General features: G+C 37.7%; 2 protein-coding genes across 7 annotated transcripts in view; both read left to right on the top strand.

The window, feature by feature from the left end:
* The window catches only part of lonrf2 (LON peptidase N-terminal domain and ring finger 2), a 52,313-nt gene extending 43,341 nt beyond the window's left edge, over positions 1–8,972 (top strand). Inside the window, exons 10-12 of the mRNA XM_058769253.1 lie at positions 6,929–7,091; positions 7,232–7,381; positions 7,617–8,972. Of these exons, the coding sequence (XP_058625236.1) occupies positions 6,929–7,091; positions 7,232–7,381; positions 7,617–7,775 (472 nt within the window). The 3' untranslated portion in view covers positions 7,776–8,972. The remainder of the gene's footprint in view (positions 1–6,928; positions 7,092–7,231; positions 7,382–7,616) is intronic.
* Positions 8,973–12,268: 3,296 nt separating this feature from the next.
* Positions 12,269–20,343, top strand: part of LOC131536340 (mitogen-activated protein kinase kinase kinase kinase 4-like) — a 115,263-nt gene continuing 107,188 nt past the window's right edge. For 4 of the 6 annotated variants that reach the window (XM_058769235.1, XM_058769227.1, XM_058769208.1 and 1 more), the window contains exons 1-2: positions 12,271–12,535; positions 12,851–12,916. In XM_058769235.1, the coding sequence (XP_058625218.1) occupies positions 12,479–12,535; positions 12,851–12,916 (123 nt within the window). In that variant the 5' untranslated portion in view covers positions 12,271–12,478. Of the gene's footprint in view, positions 12,536–12,850; positions 12,917–20,343 lie in introns of all 6 variants that reach the window. The other 2 variants (XR_009269933.1, XR_009269932.1) reach the window with 2 other exon arrangements.

Raw genomic sequence — 20,343 nt, 5'->3', positions numbered from 1 at the left:
GTTTTTATAGGGAAAGACTGCCTAGTTCAGGGGTCGGAAACCTACGGCACGCGTGCCAACAGTGGCACACAGAGAGATAATCGCGACCGCTGCACGTACTAGGCGCTTCAGAGCAAAGCCTCAGCGAGTGCTTGTCAATGTCAAAATGACTGAGATAGCCAATCAAATCAAAGTAGGCAGGGTTTACTGTTAAAGGAATAGTTCACCCAAAAATGAAAATTTGATGTTTATCTGCTTACCCCCAGGGCATCCAAGATGTAGGTGACTTTGTTTCATCAGTAGAACACAAATGAAGATTTTTTAACTCAAACCGTTGCAGTCTGTCAGTCATATAATGCCCGTCAATGGGGACAGAATCTTTGGGAGGAAAAAAAAACATGCACGGACAAATCCATATTAAACCTTACAGCTCGTGACGATACACTGATGTCCTAAGACACGAAATGATCGGTTTGTGCGAGAAACTGAAACCGATTTATCTCATTTTTTTACCTCCGATAAACCTCAATGTCCGACTGTCACAACATCCGGCACGTGACTCGTCAACCTGCTCTGGCATATATATATACAGTGAGGAAAATAAGTATTTGAACACTCTGCTATTTTGCAAGTTCTCCCACTTAGAAATCATGGAGGGGTCTGAAATTGTCATCGTAGGTGCATGTCCACTGTGAGAGACATAATCTAAAAAAAAAAAATCCAGAAATCACAATGTATGATTTTTTTAACTATTTATTTGTATGATACAGCTGCAAATAAGTATTTGAACACCTGAGAAAATCAATGTTAATATTTGGTACAGTAGCCTTTGTTTGCAATTACAGAGGTCACACGTTTCCTGTAGTTTTTCACCAGGTTTGCACACACTGAAGGAGGGATTTTGGCCCACCTCCACACAGATCTTCTCTAGATCAGTCAGGTTTCTGGCCTGTCGCTGAGAAACACGGAGTTTGAGCTCCTCCAAAGATTCTCTATTGGATTTAGGTCTGGAGACTGGCTAGGCCACGCCAGAACCTTGATATGCTTCTTACAGAGCCACTCCTTGGTTATCCTGGCTGTGTGCTTCGGTCATTGTCATGTTGGAAGACCCAGCCTCGACCCATCTTCAATGCTCTAACTGAGGGAAGGAGGTTGTTCCCCAAAATCTCGCAATACATGGCCCCGGTCATCCTCTCCTTAATACAGTGCAGTCGCCTGTCCCATGTGCAGAAAAACACCCCAAAGATGATGCTACCACCCCATGCTTCACATTAGGGATGGTGTTCTTGGGATGGTACTCATTATTCTTCTTCCTCCAAACACGTTTAGTGGAATTATGACCAAAAGTTCTATTTTGGTCTCATCTGACCACATGACTTTCTCCCATGACTCCTCTGGATCATCCAAATGGTCATTGGCAAACTTAAGTCGGGCCTGGACATGTGCTGGTTTAAGCAGGGGAACCTTCCGTGCCATGCATGATTTCAAACCATGACGTCTTAGTGTATTACCAACAGTAACCTTGGAAACGGTGGTCCCAGCTCTTTTCAGGTCATTGACCAGCTCCTCCCGTGTAGTTCTGGGCTGATTTCTCACCTTTCTTAGGATCATTGAGACCCCACGAGGTGAGATCTTGCATGGAGCCCCAGTCCGAGGGAGATTGACAGTCATGTTTAGCTTCTTCCATTTTCTAATGATTGCTCCAACAGTGGACCTTTTTTCACCAAGCTGCTTGGCAATTTCCCGTAGCCCTTTCCAGCCTTGTGGAGGTGTACAATTTTGTCTCTAGTGTCTTTGGACAGCTCTTTGGTCTTGGCCATGTTAGTAGTTGGATTCTTACTGATTGTATGGGGTGGACAGGTGTCTTTATGCAGCTAACGACCTCAAACAGGTGCATCTAATTTAGGATAATAAATGGAGTGGAGGTGGACATTTTAAAGGCAGACTAACAGGTCTTTGAGGGTCAGAATTCTAGCTGATAGACAGGTGTTCAAATACTTATTTGCAGCTGTATCATACAAATAAATAGTTAAAAAATCATACATTGTGATTTCTGGATTTTTTTTTTTTTAGATTATGTCTCTCACACTGGACATGCACCTACGATGACAATTTCAGACCCCTCCATGATTTCTAAGTGGGAGAACTTGCAAAATAGCAGGGTGTTCAAATACTTATTTTCCTCACTGTATATATAGATATAGATGCCTCATTAGCGACGGTTTCTATGGGCCGCGATCTACGTATATATATATATGTGTATATATATATATATATGTATGTGTTCCAGAGCCGTTGACGCGTCACACGCCGGATGTTGTGGATGAGCTCAGGATGGTTGGACATTGTGGTGTATCAGAGGTAAAAAATTATATAAATACTGTTCGGTTTCTCGCAACAAACCGATTGTTTCGTGTCTTAGGACATCAGTGTATAGTCACGAGCCGCAAAGTTTAATTTGAATTTGTGTGTGCATGTTTTTTTTTTTCTCTCAGAGATTGTGCCCATTGACTGGCATTATAGGACTAACAGACTGCAACGGTTTGAGTTAAAAATCTTCGAAATTTTAATTGACTGACAGCTATATCCAGTGATGCAAACTACTCTAACTTTTTTTTCTCACAAATATGGCCATTTTGAGAGAGAGAGATGTGTGAATTGTCTGTCTCTCTACAAACAATGAAGCTGAGTTTAGTTACTTAAACAGCGATTTTACCCCCCTTAATATAGAACGGTGATTTAAACTGAACAGTTTTAATGCATTGGCCTTGTCACACACATACAGTGGTGTTCAGTACGGTCATACTGTATATCTGTTATTCAAGAAACTTTTGAAAAGCTTAAACAATTTATGAAAACATCTTAAGAAACTATTTGCATGAATTTTTTTTTTTTAATAGTATTATTTAAAAATGTTTATGTACTGTATAAATACAGAATGCATTAAAAAGGGGGTGGGGGTATTGGCACAGTGGTTAACCAGAAAAATTAAAAATGGCATGTAATGCCGAAAAGGTTGCTGACCCTTGGCCTAGTTAAATGTTTAGCCATGTCACTACTGATTTTTGCACTTATTGTGACTTTTACTGACATTGTAGTAGGGTCGCTTTGTGAAAATATCTAAATGGTTAATTATAGATATAGTAAGACAGAAACTCACCTGTTCCCCACTCATGTTGGTCTGCTGTATTCCCTGAAAAGGTAAACGGGCGTTTCGGGTCTCGGGAGACTAGCATAAATTGACCGACAGCGCCATTTGCTGTTTTTGGAAAAGGAAGTTGCTCAATTGCATTTGTGAGAAAATCTGCCAGCACACATTTGTGAGAAAATCTGCCAGCACACATTTGTGAGAAAATATTCCAGTACGCATTTGTAAGAAAATCAAGCCAAGTTTCCTCATAAAAAGGCAAATGAGTCACACAGTTGTAGCACAATACATATATTTGTCCATACCTCTGCATTTTCTCTCAAATAGAGTTTTGTATTTGCAAATCACTGTTTGTTTGAAAGTAGAGTTTTTCTTTGCAAAGCAGATTGTTTATTTGCAAAACGCTGGATTTGTTTAATGACTATTGGCACAAAATTCGCTCCATATTATTGCGCCCTCCTGTGGACTCAGGAAACAAGCCAAAAGTTTTCTTAAAACTAATCTGCATATAAAATATAAGATTTTTTATTTATTTATTTGAGTGTTAAAACAGTTTGTTGTTAAAATTTTGTAGTTTGTCTTAAACTGGGTAAAATAAAAAAAGTGGTTAAATTTAAACCTTTTTTCCCCCCTATAGCTCTTTTGTTTAAAAAAGGTTTAAAGTCCGTGTAAAGAGAATTCTGAGAATTGTTTCCAAACACATTACAAATGTTAGAAATGTATTGCTGAAACACATTACAAAGACTCTGAACTATGTAGTACTGAATTGTGGAGTTAAACAGTTTTTCACCAATTCTGTGTTCAGGATTTTTTGGGCGGGACTAAAACGGTGGCTCGATGATGCAATGGAGCCACCGAGCTTGGCCCCGCCCCTAACACTATAATAATTATGTTGTGAGATCAAGTTCTTAGTTTGTCTTTTTGAATGTCTGTGATGTTAGATATACAGATTATAGGCAGGGACGGTTCTAGGGTGGATACCCGGGTCTTAGCCCAGAGACATCAATATGTGGCAGAATACATACAATTTAAAAACATGGAGCGTTCACAATTCGCATCTAAAAATACATGGAAACGCGAGCTTTACCGCTTTCTCTTCTTTCAAAGCGCACCGGAGCTTGCGCCCTCGTGGTGTTTGCCGTTGCTAAGCAACCATGAGCCTTGCACGCCTTGAAGACGAGAAGGTTTCTTTTTTTTAGTCTATGGTTTCAACTCACTGCAGCGCTGACGCGCGCTTGTCTACAATTAAATAACGAACTTGCACGCTCAAACATGTATGGCTGTATAGAGGTAGCATTAGTAGCATCCATTCAGGTTGTAGCGGTATTTGACAGTTGAGAGGGACGGCCGCTTTCCCGCGAGTAGGCGTGGTTTCAGCGCCGACAGCGGACACGCCCCCAGCGTTTGAGAGCAGTCAAACTTATAAATAAGAGTCCTGCTTATTTTTCAAAGATTCTGATAACTTATTTGTTATTTGGCGGGTTTTTTTATCATTCAAATTTAGCTGGGTGGTTAATAACACATTTTTCTGTTGTGTGACAAACTCAGAACACGTATTTTAATATCACTTTACACAGACTTTAAAAAAAAAATTCAATAATTACTGATACTGAATATGGAACATTATATTGTGATATATTTTTAGCTATATCACCCAGCCTTATTGACGCACACAATTGATGAATAAGATTTTTCAACTATTTGCATAAAATAGTCTACAATGTTAAAATTAATCATTTTAATAGTTTGTGTGCTTGGCCTGATAAATACTCCATGCAGCTGCTATTATTTATTATTATTATTATTATTATTATTATTATTATTATTATTATTATTATTAGATATAATATGTTAGCATTTCCCATGTGTTCAATTGCTTGGAGACGTGTCTGTAATGCCTCCTAATGTTACGGTGTCTGTGGTAGATCCTTGCAGACACCAGACTCATACAGTAACAAGGTCACGCTTATAGCACAAAAATACTTGCAAGAGCTTGATTACAAGTGATTTTAAAATTTTTGTTTTTGCATTTCATATTTGGACATTAAAGTGTACATCCACAGAAGTGAATCACTCGCTCTCTTGGTTATTAGCGGATTAAAGGGATAGTTTTTACTCACCCGCCCTGTATTTTGTATGACCACCTTACTGCCTAGGAACACAAAAGGAGAATTAAAAAATAATAATAATAATTACTTCAGTAAATGACCACCTTTTAAAAAAACATTCAAAATTCTCGTAAATTTATCCCATAGCACATTTTCGGTTTTAAGTTTTTGGAAGCATTAGGGGTATAGCGGCACACGCATTCATATGTGCTTTTTGGTTTGGTACGCATATGTACACAAGGAATACAGCGTTGTATGGTAAGAGTCATAGGCTGTGTCCGAAATCGCCCCCATACTACTAAATAGGGTACTATCTTTGGGGACAGCCATTTTATAGTGGTGTCTGAAACTATAGTGGAAGTTGAGTGTACTCATTCAATCACCACAGTAACAACCGATTTACACTCACAGGCTAGAGAATACCCATAATGCACTTAAAGGGTTGTGCCAAATTTATTCCTGCATTTCGCCAAGGTTTATACATGCTAGTTTAGAGCTGAGCCATTTTGCTAAGTTACAAATGATTATTAAACAGCAAGCACAAACTATGCAAAATTGGCAGCGCTTTTGGTGCACCCAGTGCCTGAATTCACTCACTCATTTTCATTCACTCCTTCAACTACACTATACTAGTGCACTAATGTAGGGAAGGGTGTAGGGTATAATGAGGGTATGGGGGTGATTGTGAACACAGCAATAGCCTCATCTTTCAAATTCTGTCCATTTTATCACAAAATTCAAACACATAATGTTTTTCCATACCGAAATGCAACTTCAAAGCTGAGGTATGTACCTTTTGCTTTTGTGTACCATTACAACCCTTGAAGGTAAATGATAGGATTTAGAAAAACCAAACCAAATATTACTGACAAGTATTTATTTATTTTTACTCAGACAAGTGAATGAATAATTTTAATCCCTGCTTAATGTTGATCCCTGGACATTCTCATAAAATTATTAATGGATTATACCCAAATTGCTCTAAATTCCTGTGTTCTAGAATACATATAATCACTGCTAAATGTGCTTCAACTAAGCGCATAAAGGCCTCAATATACTTGAAGTTAAATTTGAAGTCTTTCATTTGGAAATCTTTTCAGGTAAACCTAACTCCATTACTTTAGTCAAAAGGTGCTAAGAAGCTCAAAAATACCCAAAAAGGCTACCAAAAAAAATCAAAAATCCTTTGAATTCTTTAAAGCTTGTTGTAAGTGACACTTCATGTTGCTAGTTGGCAGCCTTATGATTGTTACTCGCAATAAGTCACATCCATGCCTCCATCAAACATACAGCTCAAATTTGAACTTCATCAGTCAACATGTGCGAAAACTATAACATGCTTTTTATTTCCTTTTTTTGGCGAAAGTTCACTACCTTGCCTCGGCCAAACCATTCAGTATCATAAATCCATTCACATTTTAGCATCCTCAGTGTCTTGGCATTGTGTTGACTGAATTTGGTGGCGATCGCATTAATTCTCTAGGAGGAGTATGTAAAGTTTCAGAGTGGCTGACTTCTGTTGAGCAGAGCATATGACATGCAGCACAAAAGTTGTTCATCTTGATGAGTCCTATACGTGTATTGGGTTTAGTGCATATACTTTCACAGCTTTGGGCCCTAATCAGAAAGAAGTGTTAATGAAGTGCATAACATCTTGACATGGAGTTAAATATCTGAGGTGTGTGGTTAACAGGTTTGCAGACCACGGCTGTATGCTGGAGGTGAGGGATGTCAAGTTTTTTCCTGATGGACGCTCTGTGGTGGACACCATAGGCATTGCTCGTTTCAGAGTGCTCAGTCACGGCCAGAGAGATGGATACCATACAGCCAAGATTGAATATTTGGAGGATAAAAAGGTATAGAGAGATTTTTGCAGTTTATGAGCACAAAAGTCTAAATCCAAAAATGGTATATTGTGTGGGTTTGTGGGTGAGAGAGAGAAAATGACAAAATCATCAGTCTTCCACACTGACCATATATGTGCATGTGTGTTCAGGTTGAAGGAGAGGAGTTGATGGAGCTCCTGAAGTTGCATGACTCTGTGTATGATCAGGCCTTGGGCTGGTTCACCTCCCTTAAAGATGATATGAAGAACCAAATCATCAGCCACTTTGGGCAGCTGCCTGTCAAAGACTCTGACCCACAGGTGAATGTTTGGATCAAATCATTCTCACATTTGTTCTAAATCATTGTTCATTGTAATTTTACCTCTAAACTGTCTGCTGCGTCACACCAGTATTTAATTTTTATTTTAAAATTCTTGTAGTTTGCCTTTATTGGCAGGTTAATGTTGCCATTTTTAAAATGGCAGGCTCATCTAATACATTCAGTGATCATGTTTGACTGTGGTCTTTTTTTCTTTTTCTTTTCTTTCTTCTCAGGATAATCCCAGTGGTCCTGCATGGTGTTGGTGGCTATTGGCTGTGCTGCCGCTGGAAAACAAAGCCCAGCTGACCATCCTCGCTATGAACGCTCTTAAGGATCGGCTGATCGCCATCCGCAGGGTCCTCATTTTTGTAACTCGCAAGCGCCCTCGATGATAAATGAGGTCTTGGTCTAAATGAGATTATCAACATCAACCCATAGTTTGGGAATACTGATTCAGGCTGGGGTTACTGAGGTTTCTTCCAGCGGCCATCTTGGTCCGTCATTGCAGCACGCAACCCTCACCAGTTAGTCACCTGTGACATTGTTCAATGAAAAAATAAATTGCATCTAAATATGTTAATTAGGCTCATCAGTTAGCAGTGGTGAGCTAAATTGTAGTCATGCTATGAGAGAGATAGTCACTAATGGCCTACATTAGGAAGTTCTCATTTAGTTCAGGTGCAGTCAAACTTTTTACCAGTTTAACAGTAGCATCAAACATGAAAACAGTGGGCAGTTTGTTTTTTAAGCACTTTCAGTCCTTTGAAAATAACACCTCTGTTTTGTGCCTAGATAGTGTGTACGACTGACCAAATGCTTCCCATGGGCTTGCAAATATCAAAACTGGCCTTATTGTGTGTTAGTTAAAAAAGAAAATACATGTGCTTCAGTTTGGAAATGAGCAGTCACCTTATTTCCATATTGTAAAAGATAATTAAAAGAAAAACCAATTTTACTTAATTTAATATTACATGTACTGTAACCCTGCTTTATCTGTATCTTTGTTTCTTCTACACATTCAGATGTCTAGTTCATTCACAAACCATAAACTCTGTCAGAAATTACAACATTCTACTGACATCCATTTAATTTTCCCCCATGGGTTTAAAAGGCCGCACACTCCTACCTTGAATACAGCCTTAATGATATTTAGTAACAACAACAGGTGTTGTTTTTTATATTTCAAGAGTCTGTTTGTGATTTTTGTCATGAAGTGAATATTAATTGGAAAAAAAAAATGTAAACATTCAGAATGAGTAAATTGTAACCTGGAGCCAAATTGTGTGAAGTCCTACTATAAATCATGTTTGAACAAGCACCATTTTTATGCGTGACGTGTAATATACATTTAGAGTGCAATGTGTGGATGGGTGGCTTATGTCTATATAATAATCTTTATAGACTATAAGAGGCCTTCGAGCATTCACACTCATTTTCTTCTCATTGTTCTTTTCTCTGTGATGTGCATGTCTTGTGTATGTCCATTATCTACCTTTTTCTGTGCAAATTACTACTTAAATGCTGCATTTTTGATGTAAATTTGTAAATCAATATGAAATAAATCCTATTTTATATTTTAAAGCAAAAAATGTTCTGTTTCTATGTGCCTTTTCAAAGCCATGAATTGAAGTCTGGGACAGTCATTATAATGTTTGCTAAAGGAAGTATAACTTTACGTGCTGTGATGTTACTCATACATGTCCCTGTCATTTATGTCTTAATAGATTGCATAAATATTACATGAAATGTTAATAATTGAAATCATATTAGTTTTCTTTTGTTTTCATCTTCATCTTTCATTTCAATTCAATTTTGTCATGAATACTACGGACAGATAGATAGATAGATGGATAGGTAGATAGATAAAATTAAGGCAGGCTAGTTGTCAATCCCTCATTGGACAATGTCTACCTCTAACTTATTTCCATAATGTTAATTTTATTCTCAATGTGTAAACAATTAAGTGCCTGAGCTTGACCAGATCATATTTTAGAAAGTATGCCCTGGTAGACCCTTTTATGTAAATACTACAGTACATTATAGCACAGGCGTATTTATTTTTTAAGCTACAGGTGATATATACCAGACTGTATACATACATTTAAGATATAGCACAACAGATATGAATAGCCACTTCACTGAGGCGCGTCAGTGGTTTAAAAAAAAAAAAACCTTTTATGAATGCTACAGATCTTTAACCATTAACATGACATAGAAACTCCATGTAGACATGGTTGGCAATAATGCCAACATGAGTTCTTGTGCTCTTGTACCAAGGCAGTATCGTAGAGTAAGTTTATATCAACATCTGCTAAATAAAGTCTACCGTAGCTTACACTTTTCTAATTGGATGATCTTTTTAACCCTCGTGTTGTGTTCCAGTCATTTTGACCTGGAGAGGGTTTTCCTAAAATTGCTAGTTAATGTTATTGCATTGGACTAAGAGGTCCATAAGCTCAAATCAATCAATTACAAAAATAAATACAATTTTTTTAAAAAAAGGCTAATCATTTTTGACCAGGAAAACCAATTTAGGTAAAGGATTTTCAGCACAGTACAATGGTTTAAGTTTTTAGCAGCATGATACATTATTTTGATTCTCACTTTCTTCTTATTCAAGACAACAGATATGTCTGCATTGACTGACCGCTGTTGACCACAGTGATGTGTTGCCATTTTCAAAGAAGTTCATAACATGCAGTCGGTGTCTTACAGTTTTAAAGAAAGGTGTGTTTGGAGAATGATTCAGAAATGATGCAAGAATTAATTTTCATGCTTGTGAATGTTCACATTCAAGTTTTACTCTTTCTTATAAAGGAAGCATTACCAAGAGCTTGTTTCATAAACATTTCCCAAAACAAAACCTTTACGAATTTAACAAATGAGAATGAATGCCTTTTAACAGCCATTTATTTCTCAGCAGTTAATAAACATCTGAGCCAGTATTTACAACTGGTGAGAAAACAATATGAAGAAATTTGAAAATTTCAAAGTATAATTTAAAATAAGAATAAGGACTAAGCCCAACCCACCTCTTGACCTACAAAGCATAAAAAGTAGATGGAAAAAGCAGCAATTTCTGCTTGTTGTCCATTGCTCTACAGATTTTAATTTGCCCGATGGCCATCTGGGAACTGGATCAGCATTAATGCTGACTATGCTTACTAACAAATTGCCTTGCTAAGGGCTCAGTGATCAGCTCAACTGCATAGGAACTGATCAGAAAGAATGAAATGGGTGTGACCTGGAAGGACTCTATACCCCCACTGACTGTGCTGCATTCCACTTCACTTGTAAACATACTCTCATGAACTTCCCTAAGCACTTCCCTCTGGGGATTGCCCACCATTATTTTGAAGTACGATTCACTTGTCAAATGGAGGAGGAAAAATTATATGGACAGTCCCTTAATCTCTCGATTTTGACTGAGGGAGCGAATTGACTCATATGTCACAGAAGATCACACTTAACTCCACCCCACACAACTCTAATTTATATGAATTCATTTGAAATTAACCACATAACATGTGCAGCTACTGAAGGGGTGGATTTACAATCCATTCCTGTTGTATTATGTCAGACGTGCAAATCCAGAGTGTGTAAACTAAGCCATCTGGCTAACTGGTATCTGTATGCTATGCTAGTACGTAAGCTAACTACAACAGACAATAATGGTCATTATAAAATAGTTTAAACAACATATATTATAACGTGATTGTGTAGGAATTGTGGGACTAGATTTCTCATGACAGCTGGTTGACTGATTCACAGCAAAGGGCAGGGCAAACTGAGAAAACAAACCTTAATAAGGATTTCTTAGAAGAGTCACAGTTTAGATAGCCATTTTAGAATGACTGTTGGTGCTTTATTCAAGTTTATCACCCAGTACAAAGACGATGTGAACACTGATAATTAAAATTAAGCTCTGCAACAGAGCTCCTTCAAAGTCAACACAGCCACATTTACTGAGTGTCATTTTGAAGGCTGCACCCTCCGTAGGTTGCATTTGTTGGCCACATATGAGGGTTTCTAAAAAATGTAATCATTATAAAACTGTATGTTATTCCTTGTGAGGCGTTTTAATCATGATTTCTTCCTTACTTTGGAAAGTAATGGTTACTTTTCTGAAATGAGACTGCCTCAGTGATGTATGTGCATTCCTCAGATACCAAATACAGTCATTGTCTGTAACATTATTTCAAGAACAGAAAACTGATTACCCTACATATATTCTCAACAATCTTGTAATTACGTATTTAGTTAAATTATTATTAATTTATTATAATTAAATTATTATTTGGTTCATTATTGTTATTAACATTTTATCAAGTGAAAAAAATAATAATATTGTTTTATATAGTTTTAAATAATATTGTTTGTTTGTGTGTACTTTGTGTAATTAGTTGATTTCGACTCGATTTCGAGGGAGGACCTGATTTCTCACGACACCGACTTCCTGTGTTTAGCTCTAGAAAGTAAGATTCACTTCAGTGAATCAACGAATCGGTTCGCTCATGTGACATTTTAAAAAACAGTTCACAATCTGACCCACCTATTCTTTTGAGCTATCAAAAGTGAGAGCGTATGGCATTTTACTTTCATTTTGATGTTACGGTTGAGTCCAAGGTTGTGTTGTTTATTTTTCTAGACACGATTGTTAACAACTGTTAGCAGTATTGATCCCATTATTATTAATAAAGTAGGCCTACACATCAGTAATGTTGAATATGAACACTATTAATTTAAATTATTATAAATATAAAGAAAATGGTTCCCACGTCACAGTTTAACTACAAAACAAATTAATGTAAGCTAGATTTCAGTGGGGTGATTTAGAAACGGCTTGCGATCGGTTCCACCGAGTCCTAAAAAAAGAACCGTTTAAAATGATTCACTGGCGAATCGGACATTTTTGCAGGGTACAGGGAGCTACTGCTCCAATCCCGTCCAACTCAACATGAATTAACAGCGTGTGTCCTGCACTAGAGAAATGTTGCTATAGTAAACAAAACGGACACAGGTGTGTAGTTACGGCCGACAGTGTGAAGAGTGGGAGTGAAGAGTATTGTTACAGCAAATATTATACAAATGAAAGATGGCGAACGACTCTCCAGCGAAAAGTCTAGTAGACATAGACCTTTCTTCACTACGGGTGAGTAGCCTGTACCGACTACATTAGCTTGTTTTCATTGTCTTTTGCAGTAGATACCGATTATTTCAGAATCCACGAACGTATCGTAGTCTTTGTTTAAACGAGAGAAAGTGTTAAAACCATAATATTCATTTACGTTATGTGGAATGGCCATCGTTTAAAGAGTTTCGATCTTTCCTTTGTTTGAACTCCACTAGCATGCGTGTTAAATACATAGCATGGAGAGCTTTATTTGTTAAATCCTTTGTTTGTTTTGTTTTAATTTACATTGACATAGTTTCTCAGTTTTTATTCTTACCTTTTGTTTTACTCTAGGACCCAGCCGGGATTTTTGAACTGGTCGAAGTGGTTGGAAATGGTACATATGGTCAAGTTTACAAGGTTGGTTTTTAAATCTAACTTTAAATGAATGTTTTTAAAAGGTGTTATTATATCGAAAAGGAACGATACAATGTGTTCTTCAAAGCTAAGGGCTGGTTTAAGAACATAGTATGGAGTGGTATCGAGCACACTTGTGGAAGCTGTAACTTCTTTGTCCATAATTTTGCTTTGCAGTTGTGTTTGTGATCAGAGGTTTTCAGGGTCCACGCGGGTCTTTAAAAATCTTCAATTCCATTTCAAATTAAAATAACTTAAAGTAATAAGAGTCTTCAGTATCTTAAATGGTATAAGTTCCAAAAATCATAAAGAGATCTTAATTTTGGGGCTGAAAAACAGGAATCGTGATACAGCCTAATATGACTTAAACTTCAAAAGGTTATGATTTAATTAAATTTAATATAAGTACTGCACGTTTAAATTCAAAACGCGGCGCTGTTGCAAGTTCTACGGCAGGGGTGTCCAAACTAGGTCCCGGAGGGCCGGTGTCCTGCAGAGTTTAGCTCCAACTTACCTCAACACACCTGCCTGGAAGTTTCTAGTATGCCTAGTAAGACTTTGATTAGCTAGTTCAGGTGTGTTTAATTAGAGTTGGAGCTAAACTCTGCAGGACAGTGGCCCTCCAGGACCGAGTTTGGACACCCCTGTTCTATGGTCTCGTGGTAGTCTCCCACAGCCAGACCTTCAGACCAAGGTCTGCTTTCATTGGCCAAGGCCCGCCCATGAGTCCGTTTGGCCGACATGTCAAACAACCAATCACAGTTCGTTTCGTTCAGCGGAACTTTTCGGGGCGTGGAAATGTCGCCACAATAACAGATCGGTGTGTAAAACTCTTGGACGTATTTTAAAGAAAACGTAGTACTTTAGTCTGATGTTCCCTGCTCTGTGAAGTAACGTGAGGGAGGAAAATAGTTGACGTTAGGTAGTTAATTAGCCATGTTATCTGCCTCGGTAGCAAGCCAAGTAGTATTTATTTCAACACTGAAACAACCGGCGGGTGGGTGGGCCTCTGTCTTGATCGAGGGTGAAATGAAGATGACACAGATATATCGTTTGTGTACAACCTGGAAGTATTTATTTAGCGATCGGCGCCAAAACGTCATCTGTATGGAACGTCATTGTGTACGGAACATTAGTCTAAGTTACCCGAAAAATTCCCATACGGCAGACCGTCTTTTTCGATGGGGGCCATCATCCTACACACAGGTTACGTTACTCTTGACTGCTCGCCAGGGGCGGTTCTAGACCACAGTAACTGGGGGGGCCAGACAGGGGCCACTTGTGCTTTTAGGGGGCACAATTTAAAAATTCATCCTAACCTACGTTAAGTATTATTCATTCAGTCATTTTTCACCATGTCATGTATCATTGCAATCTCCAGAAGTAATCTATATCAATTTTAACTAAAATGAATATTTCATCATGTTTCATTTGGGGGGGCTCATGCTTGTCATATGACACACAGCCACAATACCACTGTATAACTGATATAGGCTTATTTATTATTATTTTTTTATTCAAAATATTCCCAAAATATATCATGAAATATCTCGATTCTCAAATATGCGTAAGTAAATGCATTTTGTACCTTTATAGATTGTTAGTTGATCTATAATGGGCGATAGGCAAAGTAGCCTAATAGTGTAATATTAACTTTGCATAAAAATCCGTCTTTTTACTTAAGTACCAGATGTCATACCATAACACGAGTGTCATACCATAAACATATAATACGACTGACTTTGTATTTTATGTGGATTTAATAAAAACATTGTAAGTTACTAATTAGCCCATAACACTTTCATTATACAAATAGAGCAAAGAACGTTTACATTATCAAAGAACATTTTCACTTCAGTCCAGCGAGTTCAAGCACTCTCAAAAACTCCCATAATAATCTCTAAAGCTGTTTACACTGTGCAATTAATATCTTACTTGCATTCGTACATCTTCACTTTGTTGTTTCTCAGAAGTGAATTCAGTCAGAGAGCGAGTGTGGTGACAAAATAGTGGCTCTTCGGCAATGACTTATCATCTGAACGCTTCTGATTGGTCCTTGCATCATAAGCTCAACAGAATCGTATGTGATTGGTTATAATGCGCAGTGCTTTAAAAACGTGTGTCTCTGGCTCTGTGCCAGCCAGCGAATGCAGATTTGAATTTAACAGCGGTTTTTCTTTTTATATAGTTTACAGGACAAACTGCGCATTTCACCCAAAATTGTCTGGTGTGATATGATTCCAAATTTAGGGGGGCCAAAGGGGGGGCCAAGCTTGTTGACAGGGGGGCACTGGCCCCCTGGCCCCCAGAACCGCCCCTGCTGCTCGCATCAACCTTCACTGCTCACAACTGAGGGAGTCCTGCACTTTCCGTCTTTGACAACATGTTAAAAAACTGCGCATACCGCAGGAACGGTATAACGGAAAATTTTAGTGGTTTTGAAACTGTGAATTTTTCGGTATACCTTGAAACCGGTTATCATCCCATGCCTAACATCCAATATTTTTTTAACTGTTTATGTTTATTTAAGACGTAACCGACTGCGTTTACATGAATACTTCGGCGTGCATACAAGACGCAATGATTAGGTTTAGGGGTGTGGGAAACAGAAAATCGTGCCATTGAAACGCACTTTCATGAGACCAAGCTGGTATGCTGTCCGTGCAGTGCCTCTCAGTGCTTTTTTAGTGCGCTTCATTCAAATGTATCCATCACAGCGCACGAGTACCACATTGAGATCGATAAATGAGCGAGAATGATAAACTTTCTTGAGGAAGCAGCACTGGCCTGATCGTTCAGATAGCTGATTATAGTTTTAGGGGGGCTGAGACGATAAATAGGGGGGTTGAAGCCCACCTAAAAAGGGTCTAGAAACGCCCCTGCTAGGGATGTAATGATATCAAAATCTCATAATACAATATTTATTGCGATATTTAAAAAGACAAATGAAGAATTGGAAAAAAATTAAAATTTTGTACATTTTAAAGTTAAATTATTCTATCTAATGCACTTTGAGAGTTCAAAATTAAGAGCTCCAACACATGTTTCTTAACTAAGAAAACTTAAGTCAGGAAAAAGTCAGAGAATTGACTTGTACCGGAACTTTAAAGAGGACTCAAGCCTCTTTTTATTTGTGATGTACTGTCTCAGTCTAAATTACATTCACAGTGGCATAGGGGTGTCCCCTGCTAAGGATTTTCATAGTCGAATTGGGATTTTCGAATCTTGCCAATAGTCGAATCATATGTTTGGGGGCGGGGCAAAATACCAAGAGTCAAGTCAGACATTCGACAGTCAGAATTGCTGTCGTTAACACATACGGAAAATAGCCCAACAGACGCCTCGCAGATACAAAAGGGGTAAATAATGTTTTGTTTTGATTTAAAAGATAGTTAACATTAAATGTCAGCGAAACCCTAAAAATTCACAACGGTTTTTGCAATAGTGCTCTCATTATAACGTTATGTATATGACAGTAGTTATTAATGTTCTGCATTTCTTTTTTGAGCTGCGCGTGCTGAATTTGACCAGTAGAGTTAAGCATATGATGGCAGGTTTTTAATCAATGGGATTTAACCAATTTATCTCATATAGAATACGCTTCGATATTTATACAACATAACGTTAATATCACGACTTATATGCTATCTGCACAAAATGCCTCGAATGCACGAACGTGTCTGCACGGCTCTAAATGAACCCCTTTTGTGGACGCGTTCTTCACGCAACAACGTGCAGAAACACCGCAACTAAATTCTAAAAATTCACAGTTTTATTGTAATAGTGTTCTCATTATAATGTTGTGTGTATATGACAGTCCCAGTCATAGTCATTAATATTATGCATTGTTGTTTGTCCTGCTCGCGCTGCGCGCAGGAGAGATGACGTTAATCACGGTAGTACTTCAATGAAGCGCTTTACTGCAGTGTAACTCAACGAAATGCATCTTATGAAATGTTTTGAAATCACTTGAACCCTACCTGATCGAAAAAAATAAACAGTCTTTCACTCTAACTGTTTCAGTTTGAGTCTTGCTAAAGATTTAAATCCTTTCCTTGCCACCAATATGCTCCTCTGTCGGTCACGGATTATGGAAATTGAAACTTAAATCTATAGGGGTGGTTGGATTTATTCACGCACGTTAAAATATTTATTTAAAGCTTCTTTCTTTTCAGATTCTTATTTACAGCATTATCATAATAGGCTGCATATTAACTTATTTGGAGAAAAATGGTAGTTCTGTGTGAAATCAGACATTTGAGCACCCCCATATAGTCAAAATGGCATGATCATTACACCCCGTGAATATTCGACTGTGAGATTGGGAGTCGAATCAGGCTCCTCCTATCGAAGCATCAAATCGTCGACTATTCGGGGTCACCCCTACGAGTGGTGTTTTAGGAAGCCAAACATATTAGAATAGAATAATAAAAATAACAACAATGACAGCAGTAGCCATATATTTTAAAACAATTGCACTGTAAAATAAATGAAAATGAGTATTTCATAGTATTTATTTTGACGGAAAACTCCAGCTTCAGTGAAAACAGGCTTACAAAAACGTGTCTCGCTACAAATCTAGTAAGTAATAAAGCATAACCGGTGGCCGTTGCGTTCCCAAACGCGCACTAAACTCACAGTGTGTGCAATAAACGAGTTCACTGCATTCATTCACTGTAAACGGAGCCACTCTGAGATGCAGAAAACACCAGATCACAAGCTGATCACATGAACAATGTATGCATTTCGTTTTAAAACATGCAGCAAAAACAGACTTGATGAAGGGATTAAGCCATATTGTGCTTTCGGCTTTAGTTTGTTTGACAGATACTGTGCCAAAGCATAATGGCCCAAAACAAATATATTTTAAAAACCACACTCATCGTTTCATATCGTCATGTGACGATAATATCAAGAATGTTTTGCTATTGCGAAATTGATAATATTATTATATCCCTACAATTGACCCTTCGCAAAAACCCACCCTCCTTATTTTTGCTATGTCCAACAAGTTATGCCACTCTGACACTACACGCAGTGAAAAATACATTGCGGAGCAAAGAGGAAACTGACAACACGACGACAGAGCAGGTTATTTCTCAGCTCTCAAATTTTGTCATTTTGTAAGAAATTCAAACAATAGTTTACAAACAATTTTACTTTTCAATCCGATCGAGTGTTTACATGCACTCTCGATCATAGAAATTTTTAATCTGATAGAAATTTCATTCAGATCCAGCTCAATCGGATCGATTAAGGTGTTTACATGAAGGCTTTCACTAACGGATTATTTGTTTGCATGTAAAAGTAGCCACTACTGTGACTTCACAATATCCGGAAGAAGTGTGCTGTTGTCCGATCGAGTTGTTTGTTGTAGTTTATGAAAAAACTTTGACCTTTGTAAACAACATTACACAATAACTAAAGTTGAAAAAGTATAATAGGACCCCTTTAAAACCATTAAACACTCAAGCATATGGCTGGATAATATTGAATATTACTTTTAAAATTCAACTTGTAATTAACTTGTAATAGTTTTTTGAGCGCAAAACTTAAAAACTGTGTAAACTTAAAAACTTACATTTCATCGTTCAACATGACACTATTTACGCTGAAAATCAATATCCTTGTTTTTTGGTGTTACCGCTAACAAATTGTGAGCAAGAACGAGATACAACACTAGAGGTCTTCTCGCATCCTAAAATCCATACCTGATCTGGATCACTTCTTACCCGAACCCGACGTGCATAAATAATTTTTTTAAAAGAAAGACCCGACCCGAGACCGATCCAATGAAATTAGACCCCTGTCCGACCCGACCCGATAGCATTTATTTTCGAACCCGACTGGACCCGAACATAAACAGCATTGTTGCAGTATGGAAAATTCCCGCTGTTCTGCAGACTGATTTGGCCACCGCTCCATTACTTTCATTTATTTATTTACTTATTTATTATTACTTTATGGTTACTTTATATTTCTGTCTGTCTGATGGATACATGGTATTTCTGAATTTCTGGTTTGAAAAATAAACATAGTAGCTTGATAAGAAGCAAATCGATAGCCTAATAAATCATGGATTTAACAATGTTATGTACCAAGTCTCCGGTGAAGAACTTCTACACACAAAAAAGAAAAGCCCTGCATGAACACGCAGCATAATGAAGCAAGTGGATTTTCCTGATCTCATATGGATTTTGAGGTTACAAACGTAGGCTATGTACCTTTTTTATGTGCGTTCCTCAAATGAACTTAACACGAACGCTCAAGTTCGTATCTGGGATAATGTAAAAGAATTCGGGTCTTATCAGGTCCATTTAAAAAAAAAAAAAAAAGCAAATTTATTTTAACCCTCTGGTTGTGTTCGGATTCCTGTCACACTTGTGGTGTTCCCGGTCAAAAATGACCAGACTCCAAACAATTGCTTATAAATCTGTCATTATGCTATATTATCACCAAATATTGGATTCATTCTTTTTGTCAACTTGTTTTCTTTCATTTAGGACTGGTTTTGTGTTTCTATTTGCATCTGATTAATTGTAGGCCTCATTTATCCGAAAGTAGGCACCTCATTTTTTGAGTGAAAAAAGAATTTTTGTGTCATTATTTTCACAATATGAGATAAAAAATTATGAAAATTTGCAGTGTTTCTCACACTAGTGTGCTTTAAATGTTTAATCAGGAAGTTTGCTTTGAAATGCTTTTATTTTATACAAAATTGCACAGTCACACTTGTCAAAAATGGCCGGCCATTGAAAGTGAATAGGGAAGAATGAAAGTAAGAGAAACAACTAGTGTTCAGGAGCATGTTGTGCTTGCAGACATAAAGGCCTTGGACCTGTGCGTGTGTGGATGCCTGTATACTCACGCTATCACACGCGCGCACACACACACACACACACACACACACACACACATCTATGCATACAAACTATTGTGAGTATTACACCTATTTCATCCTACCCTGAACTGCATGCAATACGCTTTTATGAATCTGATGTTATAACTCTCTCTCTCTCTCACACACACACACACACACATGCTCAAACTGCCTTGTCTTTGGCCTGCATTGACTTCAAAATAATATTTTTTTTCCATCCTTCGACCAGAACGTTACATCAACTTCAGCTGGTCCCTCAAAATCAGAAGACTGCTCCTCTTCAGTTGTTGCAAGGTTTTCAGCTTGTTCAGTGATGTTTTCCTCTTCCAATATATCTTGCAATGCATCTTCACTGTAAGATTCATCTTCAGTTGTCCCTTCTTCCCAGTTGTGAATGACAAGCAAGGCACTGTGAGGCATTTGTATGCTCTAGCATTTATTTGTAAACTTTCGTCTACTCTGAGAACACGAAAGCCTCAAAACCTACTGTCATAATTTTTTGTCTAGAATGTGGTGAAAGAAAAGATTCTTTTGAAGTCAGTGCAGGCAA

This window comes from Onychostoma macrolepis, chromosome 01 (genome assembly GCF_012432095.1).
Source record: "Onychostoma macrolepis isolate SWU-2019 chromosome 01, ASM1243209v1, whole genome shotgun sequence".
Taxonomy (NCBI): domain Eukaryota; kingdom Metazoa; phylum Chordata; class Actinopteri; order Cypriniformes; family Cyprinidae; genus Onychostoma; species Onychostoma macrolepis.
Note: the sequence above shows the minus strand (reverse complement) of the source record. Positions and strands in the feature narration are given on the sequence as shown.